This window comes from Euprymna scolopes, chromosome 17 (assembly GCF_053919585.1).
Source record: "Euprymna scolopes isolate OS-2025 chromosome 17, ASM5391958v1, whole genome shotgun sequence".
Classification (NCBI taxonomy): Eukaryota; Metazoa; Mollusca; class Cephalopoda; order Sepiida; family Sepiolidae; genus Euprymna; species Euprymna scolopes.
In genome coordinates, this window is record NC_136498.1 from 88,742,298 (window position 1) to 88,755,462 (window position 13,165).

Genomic DNA, 13,165 nt, shown 5'->3' on the forward strand with positions numbered 1-13,165 from the left:
TCACCAACTAGAACTTGGAAAATGAAGCCGGTGCATAATGACATTTGCCACAAGCATTTAGTTTTTGGAGTAAACGCAGTTTCTGAACTATTCTAAAAAGCAATTTCAGACCTCCTTAGAGAAATCCAAGGAGTAAAACCCTATCAGATGATATAATAATCTACGGATGTGACATAACAACTTAAGGGCCACACTGAAATGCCTACAAGGAGTGGGAGCCAAACTGAACAGAGAAAAATGCCTTTTCTCTGTGTGGAAACTAATCTTCTTTGGACACATTTTCAGTGAAAATGGGGTATAGATTCATTCCACACTATGCTACTAAGAGTGAACCACTTAGACAGCTCACAAACAAAGATACAAAATCTGGTGCTACCAGATCAAGCTGTCTAGTGGCTTCCTGAGACGAAATGCACCTACATTAAATCTGTTTTTGTTTTCTATTCTCTTTTGTAAAACTTAATTATGTTCTGAAAAAACAAAAACAACAGTCCCCTTCCCCTTTCGCCTTCCTTTTTTTCTTTCCTTCCCTACTTCCCAACCCCCGTCGGTGGGGCATTAGAATCCACCGACTGTCCCCCTGCAGAGAGTAAACGTCTCTCAAAGGGGCCACCTGTTGGCCATGGGTGGCGACCCGTAATGATTTCGAAAAGGATCCTGGTGGCTGAGCAACTGATATCTAGGGAAATTAAAGATATCAGTTGCAACACTCCACTTTGACCTCATACAAGGCTAGATGGGCGGTCGGAGGGGCCCGATCCGATCAATCGGCTAGTTACGTCAAGCCCTAACACATTTACTTTTCTATCAATTTCCTCTAAACCGTAACAAATACAGTTCTACCCTATACCACTATAAACTATATACATATTTCCCCCTCTTAGAAGGTGGTGGCGAGGGTCAAATGTGCCAAATGATTAAAGTCATGACATGGCTGTATAGTGCCGGAAGTTACCACAAATGACTTGGATTGTGTAACTAAAGGAATATGGGTGCTCATGGCTCCCATTTGGGACATGTATACTGTTTATGTAGCCCTGGCATGGCAAGGCAAATGGGTTTCCCCCTTAACATGCCCCAATATTGGACTCCGAGGTGGGTGGGGAGCATAAGTAAGGAATTTAAAATATATATATATACATGGCCAACTATAAAAACTCCAAGCGCCAACACATCGACTCGGATGAACTACATCAAACACCCTCAAAATTTATTGTATTGGAATCCACTAAAGAAACCAAAATAACTGACTTATCACCGTTTATTATACATAAAATTATATGAACATATATTACCCCCAAAAATGTAAAAACTTTAAAAAATAAAACCCTACTGGTGGAAGTGGAAAGAGAAAAACATGCCACTTTTCTCCTAGGAATGAAAACTTTCCACAACATAAATATCAAAACTTATCCACACAAGAATCTGAATACATCCAAAGATGTAGTAAAATAGAAAAACCTCTCAATGTGCACTACTGAAGAGATAACAAAAGAACTTAAAAACCAAGGAGTAATAGACGTTAAAAGAATTATAATTAGTGATGGGACGATTCCAATATTTTCGCCGATTCCAATACAATTACCGATTCTGTACTAAATTCCCGATCCCGATACAATTACCGATGCCGATTCTGATTCTTTATAAATCTCTAAATATTTAACTATAAAAGTGTTATTTTGTACTAATTACTGTAAAAACACATCTTAAATGCGCATATATTTTCTCAAACGTAAAAACACATTTGTGAGGGGAGTGATCAGGGATTTTAGTCTTGCTGGAAGTTTAAATCAGTAAATATTTATCATTTTATTATTACTACAAGCAGTGGAAGATGTTTCTTAAATCAAAATAAAATAAAAAATATAATTTAAGGAATCGGTTTTTGGCATCGAAAAATAGGCTCAATTTTTTTTTATTCCAATACCAATTCTGATACCCCAAAAAAACTCTGATTTTTCCGATTCCCGATTCCGATTAATCGTTCCAACACTAATTACAATAAAAAAAAAATTGGGTTCAACATTGAAAAAGTTGAACCCTTTATACCAAACCCACTTCGATGCTTTAAATGCCAGAAGTTTGGGCACCATGAGGATGCATGTAGGGGATGAGCAGTGTGTGGCAGATGTGGCCAGAAAGATCCAGACCACACTGTCAATGACTGCAATCTTGATTGCAAATGTGCAAATTGTGGAGAAAACCATCCTGCTTATTCTAGAGCATGCAGAATCTGGAAGAAAGAAGAGAAGTAGTGTCAATAAAACATACCAAAAACATCTTCCTCGAAGCCAGGAAAATAGTAGATCGATACATGAAGGAAAAGGCGTACTCTCAAGTCACCTCAAGTTGTATATCATCCAACATCACTAACCAAGACTCCAAATACGAAATACTAATAAGCAAATTGTTACAATTGGGACCAAACGACTAGCCCAAATTTATAAATGAAATCAAATCAAACATATCAAAAATTAATCATCCACTAATGTTACCAATAAAACAAATTCTCAACCAAAATTAGAGCATCTAAGAAAACAAAGTCGATCAAAAGAAAAATCACCAGTACATCGTGCAGATGCTGAAAAAGACGAAACTAAGGAAAAACAAAATCAGTTAAAAGAAAGACCACACAAGTCACCAATACATCTTCCCCGTGATGACAAAAACACACTTGAAAAACAAACAAAAGATACATCTACGAAAAAACAAAATAATATAAAGAAATTACCACAAACAGAAGCCACTACTACTACAAATAGATTTACAGAATTAGAAGACATGGAAACTGAAGTTACTCCTCAAACCAAAAAAAAAAATCATCATGAATTACAAGATAATCCAATGGAATTGCCGTGGATTGAAGGCAAATTACAATGAAATTTTATTGTTGCAAACCAAATTTAATCCTTTGGTTATTTGTCTCCAAGAAACCTTCCTTAAGAATGAGGACAATTTGAATATAAAACACTATCAACAGTATAACTACATTCATAATACAGGACTTAAAGCCTCTGTATCAGTATTCATTAAAAATAACATACTCCACAGCCAAATTGAATTAAAAACAAATTTGCAAGCGGTTGCCATAAGAGCGACTTTACACAAACCGATAAGCATTTGTTCTTTATACATACCACCACATGAACAAATAGATGAAAATGAATTGGAGAACTTAATAGAACAAATACCCAAACCCTTTATTTTACTAGGGGACTTAAATAGTCACAATAGCTTATGGGGATACAAGGAAACGGATAGAAAAGGAAAGAAAATCGAAAATCTTATAAATAAAAATAATCTATGCTTGTTCAACCAAAAAGAAGCCACACATCAATCCAACAAATGGATCACTTAGTTCGCCTGATTTAACCATATGTAACCCTTCCACTTACCTGGATTTTTCTTGGAGCGTATTCGATGATGCCTGTGGTAGTGATCACTACCCAATCATTCTCAAAAGCCATGAAAAAATATTTGAACCTCCACCAAGATGGAAACTGGGAAAAATTCAAGAATCTCTGCTCAGAACAATTGACAGAAAACAATATCGATACAATCGAAACCTTTGCACAAACATTAATATTAATAGGAGAAGAGTGCATTCCCAAAAACACTACTTCAGGAAAAAAGAATAGACCATGGTTTAACAAAGAATGTAAAGAATCAATAAATCTACGAAAAGTAGCATTAAGAAAATTTAATAAAGAACCAACAACAAGCAACTTAATTGAATACAAATTGCATAGAGCAAAATCACGCAGTATAATAAAGAAAGCCAAAAAAGAATGCTGGCAAGAATATGTCAGCAAAATCAATGTTTCCACTAAACCAAAGACAGTTTGGGAAATGGTTAAAAAAATTTCTGGAAAACATAACCCGATACCAATTCAACATCTTTTTACTGAAAATACCAAAATAACAGAAACAAAGGTTATAGCGAACAAATTAGCCAAAACATTTTCAGAGAACTCTTCTTCAAAAAACTATAACAAAGAATTCCAAACCATCAAAAAAAAATATCGAAAAGTACAAGCTAAACTTCAATTCCAAAAACTTTGAAGAATATAATAAACCTTTTTCAATAAGAGAATTTGAAAATTCCATAAACAAATCCCACATCACAGCCATAGGACCAGATGAGGTCCACTATAGTTTTTTGAAAATACTTCCAAAAACTTCATTGGAACTTTTACTAAAAATCTACAATGACATCTGGATAAAAAAGAAGTTCCCAGAATCTTGGAAACATACAACGATTATTCCAATACCAAAACCAGGAAAAGATTCTTCAGATCCTGGAAATTATCGACCAATTTCACTAACAAGTTGTATGTGCAAACATTAGACCAAATGGTAAATCATCGCCTAATTTGGTATTTAGAAACAAACAAACTAATAACCAATGCACAGTGTAGTTATCGTAAAAATCGTGGATGTCTTGACCATTTGGTCAACTTAGAATGCTATGTCAGAGAAGCCGTCATAAGAGAGGAACACGCCAAACCTGTCTTTTTCGATCTAGAAAAAGCTTATGATACTTCCTGAAAATTCGGAATTATGAAAGATCTATTCAACTTTGTACTTAAAGGTATCTCTTCCCGAATTTATTCAAAAATTTTTAACGAACAGAACCTTCAAGATCTACTCTAAGCGATATAAATAAACAGGAAGGTATGCCATAGGGTAGTATATTGTCAACAACCCTATTTAATATAAAAATCAACAACATAGTAAAGGAACTTACTCCTGACATAAATAGAACATTGTACGTGGATGATTGCTCCATAAGCTATCGTTCCAAGCGCATCCATACTATTGAAAGAAAATTGCAACACAGCATAAACAAAATGAATAAATGGGCAAAAAAAAATGGTTTTAAATTTTCAAAAAATAAACCTAAACGCATTCATTTTTGCAATCAACACAAATTACACAATGATCCCAAATTATAACTCGATGGAGAAGATATCCTTTTTGTTGATGAATACAAGTTTTTAGGAATGGTTTTTGATAAAAAAAAAAATTTATTTCTCACATAAACTATGTTAAAAAAAGATGTAATAAAGCACTGCAACTTCTGCGTGTTGTAGCTCATACAAACTGGGGAGCTGACAGGCAGACCTTGTTAAACCTGTACAGATCCCTAATTCGATCAGAAATTGACTGCGTCAGCTGTATATACCAAGCAGCAAGAAAATCCTGAATTAAAATTTTAAATCCCATTTACCATACAGGACTGAGACTTGCACTGGGAGCTTTCAGAACATCTCCAGTAGAAAGTTTGTATGCTGAAGCAAATGAGCCTCCACTTAACCTCAGATATAACGAATTAGCACTGCTATATTATACAAAATTGAAGGCAGATCCCAACAATCCTGCACACAACTTCACGTTTTATCCCAAGTACAAACATTTATTTCAACAAAAAGAAAAAGCCATTAAAACATTTGGCCTAAAAATGGAACCCATTATTGAAGAAGCAGAAATCCCGATAACAAAAGTTCACAAAACATTTACTTCAAAAATACCTCTTTGGAACATTATAGTACCAAAAATTGACTTAAGTCTTGGCAAACACTGTAAGGGAAAAACTCGCCCTCTTGTTTATCAAGAAGAATTTGAACAAATCAAATACAATTATCCTAAACATGCATACATCTTTACGGACAGCTCAAAACAGGTAGATGCAACAGGCAGCGCAGCTGTATATAAAAAAAAAAGCATCTCTTGAAAGAAACCTCAATCTTTAATGCAGAGGTTTGTGCAATAGATTTAGCACTTGATTTCATCTCCAGGGATAACAACACAAAATATGTAATTTTCTCAGACTCACTATCAGCTATAACAGCAATAAAAGCACAAAAGTTTAACAACCCATTGTTAGTAAAATTACAGGCTAGAATAAGCGAATTTTTAAAAATGAAAGAAATTGTGCTCTGCTGGATACCTAGCCACATCGGTATCAGAGGAAACGAATTGGTAGACACAGCAGCAAAGGTTTCTCTAAATAAAAATCAAGATGAAAACTTTAAAGTCCCCTATACGGATTAAAAAAAAATATAAATGAATGCGTTAAAAAACAGTGGCAAATTTATTGGAATGGTTACACTCACAATAAACTATATGCCATTAAACCAACAATTGGTAACTGGGAACAACATTCCAGGAAAAATTGAAAGGAAGAGGTTTTATTAATGAGATTGCGTATAGGTCATACATACCTAACCCAATCATATTTACTTAAAGGAGAAGACCAGCCAATGTGTATTGTGACATGATGCGGACCGAGCGATGCCGAGTGACCTTGCTAGTCGACACGAATTCAGAGAAATTTGCACGGCTGAATTCTAATGATGATGATGATGATGATGGTTTGATGTTGTTTAAACAGAAATGTCTATGGGATTTTGTCAGAGAGAGAAAAAAAACAAATAATTGTTCTTATCTTATTGTTGGAAATCCGTTAACAACGAAAAGGTTGTTTTGGGCCCTCTGTTGAGCGATATGAAGAAATCCAGATTCTTAAACTGACAGCTTGGGGTGGGAATCAGGGGTGAGGGGTCGCCGCCAGGCATTGTCAACCTGGGAGTGACTAATAGCTCCTAATAAGGAACACCTCAGTGCAATGGGGGTTAAAGATGGGGATAGATAAAGCCGAAAGGAGGAGTAGAAATCAGGGAAACAGAGAGATGGAAAGGAAAGAAAGAAAGAATAACTCCAAAAAGGTGGACGGAGGAATTACTGATTTGATAAAAACAAAACACTTGGCTAATTGGTGTCTGTTTTCGCTGATCCCTTCCCGTGGACTGACGATAGATGAAGAACGGAGAACTTGGTAAAAGAAACAAAACTGCCAGCCCCCTAAGTTGCATGACTAGGTAATGTGTAACTATTATATTGTAAAGTCAAAGACAATAATCAATTCTGTGTTAACCAATTAAGTTTTGACTTTCTTTTCTTTGATTGGAACGCCGTTGTGAATGCAATATATTTCTCCGATAGCCCAGGTGACGGTTGGAAGCTGATTTGAAAGCAGAACCGGAAGGAGAGACCGACGACGACCGAAGACAAATTCGACCTCTAGACGAAACCACGGGTGGCGCCACAGGTATGGGCTACAGGTGCATTTCAATCACGAGCCTATGCACCTGAGCTGAGCTGCACGGAGGCGTTACAGTATTGCATATCAGGTTCCACTGACAACAAAACATTTTCTTACTGAATGCATTGATTTTCTGCTTATAAGACGAAAATATTACAAAGACAGCAATATAAAAGAACTTTTCGAAAACATAAAAGTTGAACATATAATCGATTACCTTAAAGAAATTGGTATATATACAAAAATATAGATTTTCATATACATGTGAATAAGCAAGACAATTAATACAAATCGATACGAATTAGTATTTCTAAACTAATCCTTTGCACTTTTAATATACATTAAATAAAATTTTACTTTCTTATACAAATTAACACAAACACAACTACACCTTAGTAGTAAATATTTACTAATACAAATTTAACACATGTAATGAAAATTTATTTTAAATATTTTTACACAAATATAACACTTTCACACAAATTTACACAAATGCAACTACACTTAATTAGCAAATATTTATCTGTCGGTTGCGTGACACTGCTGTCCGAACTTTCACTTTCTGGTTACCACTTGACGCGTCTTCTCTCCACTCCAAAACGAACTTCTGCAACTTTAGCTGTTCTCTCCCCGAATCCGACTTTTCTCTTCTACAAATACAACTTCTCTGCTCGCAATCTAACTTCAGAATGCCCTCCTTCCCCAAATCACTCCTCTTTTATCTCCAATCAGGAGCATCTCATTTGCATACCTCGTGGTCACCCTGTAGGCATATAAAGAAACAGGACAGCCATTTTTGTTTCTTTCTTCTTCATTATGAACACGAGGTAAGCCATACAAAAACGCGGTCGGTCGTTCTTGTTTCTTTTTTCTTCATTTACACCACATTATCATCACAGATTTACACACAACGCAAATTCATATTAAATTTTTTTTATTGCAAATTTACTTGCATTTTAATACATTTTATGCATTTAGTGTTTTTAATTTTGTACTAAAACGTTTATGAATCTAATTAAATTTTAATGCAAACTATATTTCAACTATATATTTATTCACATATTTTTGTTTATAAATAAAAAATATATTTAAACACTATACCATGATTCGGCATAAAATAACCCAACAAGGGTGGACATGCCGTTAAACAAGAAAAACAAAAAAAAAAGGATACAGAATGAAGATTGTCAGGTACAGAACAATTAGCTGAAAACAAACTGAAGGAAGCTTTGACAGGACCTGAGGAAAGACACGAACATCCTTGTAGATGCAATCCCTGTTGGATTAAGTGCAGTTCTGACACAAAATGGGATGGTATTATGCTATGCCAGTCATGCCATTTGAGATGTAGAACAGCGGTACTCCCAGACTGAAAGAGAGATGTTCACTGTTGAGTATGCATATCTATTTATATGGAGCAAGGTTCACCATCACCATGGATCATTGTTCACTTCTTGGGATTGAGAAAAATCTTAAACCAACGACGACTAGAATTGAGCACTGGCATCTTTGTCTCGTGCCATATCAATACAGCTTGGTATACCATCCTTAGAAAGATGACCAGATTATCTTAGTCATCACCCACATCACATACTATCAAAAGACAATGTGGCAGAAGCCTACATAACACCATATCCAAATCTTTAACTTCCGAAGAAGTTAAACAAGCTACAGAGAAGGATCCTCTATTACGAAAGGTGAAGGCTGCAGTTGCAGGTGGATGATAGAATAACTTCAGCTGTCAAGTTTTTCTCCATTCAAAGATGAACTATCAGTGCATCCTTCAAGGACACCATCTTGTGATTCCTTCCAAATTAAGGAAAAGGTCGGTTGACATAGACCATTAATCACACCAGGCATTATCAAGACCAAACAGTTGATAAAAGAAAATAGTTCCCAGGAATAAATAAGCTGGTACACGAAACAATACACGGCTGCATCCCCTGCTAATACTTATGCTATCAGGCCATCCAATTGTGCAGTCTCAAGACATACACACACACAGTGAACCCATGCACTCCATTGCCAGATGCTCCATGGACTGAAATTTCAGTTGACTTTGCAGGTCCTTTTCCATCTGGAGACTATTTGCTAGTCACAATCGATGACTACAGCTGATTCCATGAATTCAAGATAATACTCTCATTATCTGTAAGTACAGTCATCCCTCGCCTAAATATGATCTTCGTCAGGCAAGAATATCCAACCGTCTTTAATAAATTTGATAATAGTCTCCCCTCCCCAATTTCAAGGACAGGATTTTAGAGACTGCCATGCAAGCAGATTTCAGACATAGAAGAATCACACTTCTATGGCCTGAGGCCAATGGAGAGGTGGAGTGTTTTATGTGCACTCTAAAAATATCTCTACTACAGTGGAAGGACACAACTAGAAACCCCAGTTACCTCATTTTCTAAGACAATATAGAGCCACTTCCCATACAACCACAAAAATCTCTCCTTGAGGTTTGTACTGGAAAAAAATGAACATTGGTCTAACAAATACCATTGGGAAACTAACACCAGGGTCGCTACATACGTAAAAGAAAAAGATTCTAAAGGAAAGGAGAAGATGAAAGGGTTTGCAGACAAAAACACAAGAGCAACACCTCTCTGCCTATGTGACAGTCTTGATTAGACAGAAACAGAACAAACTGTCACCACCATACAACCTCAAACCTTATACAGTTAAAAAAATAAAGGACAGTATGATAACTGTGTAGAGAGGAAATCACCAAGTCACAAGAAACTCTTTAACTTAAAGCGAGTGACAAACACATTCCATAGGGAAGAAGAGTCTGAGGGTGAGTACACCCCACACCCACAAGAAGAGCACTGTGAAAATGTCAGTGAGACAAAACCCACCACAGGAATAACTGCCCCCAGCCAGACTCAAAGACTTCATAATGAAGTAACATACATATTTAAAGAAAGAAAAAGACAATTCATCTCACCAAGAAAGAGAAGGATATAATGTTTACAATTAAAGGGACATAATCCCAAAGAATTATCTACCTTACATAAGCATGCACAGGGAATAAATAAGGCTTGCTTGTCAGATTAATAGCGACTGAGCTGTAGTCAACACGTGTCTGTGTCTTGTCTTTTTTCACAACTTGACTCCCGTAAACTGGGACACCCACAATATCATGACCTCCAGTTGCAAAGGATGCAGGTTGCCCACTGTAAGCTCAACTTGAATGGTCCCACAGCATCTCATTACTTTTCCATCTGCCGTCATCACCTTAACAGCTTGGCATTTCTACTGACGACATCCATCACCAAGTATGTGGATGACTGGATGCACCTTGTTTCTCACTTGCATGGGGAGTAAACAGACGCTAACGTCCTTTCCCTGGAATCGTTTCCCTGGAATTCTGCGGCAAAGTGGCAGATTTTGTTGCCTTTAAAACATTGTAATTTGTGTTGCGACCTTAGGATACTTATGCTATCAGGCCATCCAGTTGTGCAGTCTTTGGCTATGTGGCCTTGGCCACTGCATCTATAACAGGTGATTCTGTTCAAGGATTTATTGTGGTTGGAAGTTTAACCTCACTTCAAAGTGGCTGCGTGGCTGAAACAACATCTTCTGCCACATCTTATGCTAGCAAATCGCTTATAGTCAATGTGTCTGTTGTAAGTCCATTGAAATGTTGTTGGGGAACCCTTTTACAAATGCTAGTTTTGCTGCCTTTCCCCGTGAAGCCAGCTATTTCTGCAAGTTGTTATATTTTGTTGGCATATATGTCCATGCGTTCTCCAGCCCACTTGTTTAAGCTTTGAATATGTAGTGAATGCCATGTCTGCGAAAGCCACTTTTAACCGGGTTTCAATCAAGTCGATGTTCATTTGATGATCTTCATCCATCTCCTGATAAAGTTGGAACACATCTCCCTCCAAATATAATGGTAGAAGGCTTGCTATATCATCAATTTGATGTAGTTTTGCAACAAGGCACGCCTTTTTGAGCCAGGTCACCAAATCTTCATCGCCATAGAAGGGTTTTATTATATCACTGCTGAGTTTTAGTTTTGCCATGTCCAACAACTCAAAAAACAAAATGGAATAATTGATAAATAAATAAAAATTAGACACAAAAATATTTTGAAGGAAACTCAGATTTTAGATGAATAATGATAATAATAATAATAATAATAATAACAATAATAATAATAATAATAATAATAACAATAATAATAACAATAATAATAATAATAACAATAATAACAATAATAATAACAATAATAATAATAATAATAATAATAACAATAATAATAATAACAATAATAATAATAATAATAATAACAATAACAATAATAACAATAATAATAACAATAATAATAATAATAACAATAATAATAATAACAATAATAATAATAATAATAATAATAATAATAACAATAATAATAATAATAATAACAATAATAATAACAATAATAATAATAATAATAACAATAATAATAATAATAATAGCAATAATAATAATAACAATAACAATAATAATAATAATAATAACAATAACAATAATAATAATAATAACAATAATAATAATAATAATAACAATAATAATAATAACAATAACAATAATAATAATAACAATAATAATAATAATATTAATAATAATAATAATAATATTAATAATAACAATAACAATAATAATAATAACAATAATAATAATAACAATAATAATAATAATAATAACAATAATAATAATAATAACAATAATAATTATAATAATAATAACAATAATAATAATAATAACAATAATAATAATAATAACAATAATAATAATAATAATAATAACAATAATAATAATAATAATAATAACAATAATAATAATAACAATAATAATAATAATAATAATAATAATAATAAAACAATAATAATAATAATAACAACAACAATAATAATAATAATAATAATGACAATAATAATAATAATAATAATAACAATAATAATAACAATAATAATAACAATAACAATAATAATAACAATAATAATAATAATAATAATAATAACAATAATGATAATAATAATAATAATGATAATAATAACAATAATAATAATGATAATAATAACAATAATGATAATAATAATAATAACAATAATAATAATAATAATAATAACAATAATAATAATAATAATAATAATAATAATAATAAATATTCATCCAAACTCCTTGCCAACTCTCGACTTCAACTGTAATCTTCACCAACCGCTCTCGCTCTCTCAACTATCCACAAAAGAAGACTGCCCTGTGCTTTCCCCTTCATTCTTTTTCACAGCAATCATTGCCATCATATGCAAATTAATGCCATATGTATATTAAGAAACTATTGACAAAAGTTTTTTTTTGTCTCTTTTCTTTCTTGATTCTGACACGTGACAGGATAGACAGAGGCGCCGTCGCTTGTGTAAGTCACGTTTTTTATTACTTTCACCACAGATATATTAGAGAATTTCTACTTGTCACACTCTATTAATCAGTTCTGTTTTGTTTTTATCTTTTAGCAACTTCCTGAAGGTTTATTGGCAATGTGTAATACAGCCAGACGTGAAGAAAACAAAGATAAAAACCGATATAAAGATATTATTGCTTGTATGTATCTTTTTGTTTGGATCAAATTCATTTCTGTTGATATTCTTACTTTTACTATATATAAAAAAAAATGACTTTTGTCTTATTCTTTTTATCTAACAGATGATCATTCACGAGTTCATTTAGATTTGATACCTGGTGATCCTTATTCTGACTATATCAATGCTTCCTATCTTGATGTAAGTTCAGTTTTTGTTTTTAGTTATGAAAATTTTTTCCACAAATTACTGTTCTTCACTGGTGAATAGAAAAAAGTTTACTGTCCAATGTCTCAACTCTTCATTGGTGACTGTTTTTACTATGACAATTTTAGAATGCCAAGATGAAATTTTACATCAGTTTTATGCACAACATCAAATTTGAACTTAAAAGTTTTGAAAATATGAATTAAACTGACATTTATTGATCTTCGGTGCCTGAGGATGTTTGAAGATTGCTGTGTTAAGTTTATAAAGCATATGT

The 13,165-nt window shown here is 33.7% G+C and overlaps 1 protein-coding gene across 2 annotated transcripts in view; it reads left to right on the forward strand.

Annotated features, from left to right (window-relative positions):
* LOC145296841 (receptor-type tyrosine-protein phosphatase alpha-like) overlaps nucleotides 1–13,165 on the forward strand; it is a 978,869-nt gene that overhangs the window by 776,997 nt on the left and 188,707 nt on the right. For both annotated transcript variants that reach the window (XM_080142961.1, XM_080142962.1), the window contains exons 14-15: nucleotides 12,616–12,703; nucleotides 12,806–12,882. In XM_080142961.1, the coding sequence (XP_079999087.1) occupies nucleotides 12,616–12,703; nucleotides 12,806–12,882 (165 nt within the window). The remainder of the gene's footprint in view (nucleotides 1–12,615; nucleotides 12,704–12,805; nucleotides 12,883–13,165) is intronic.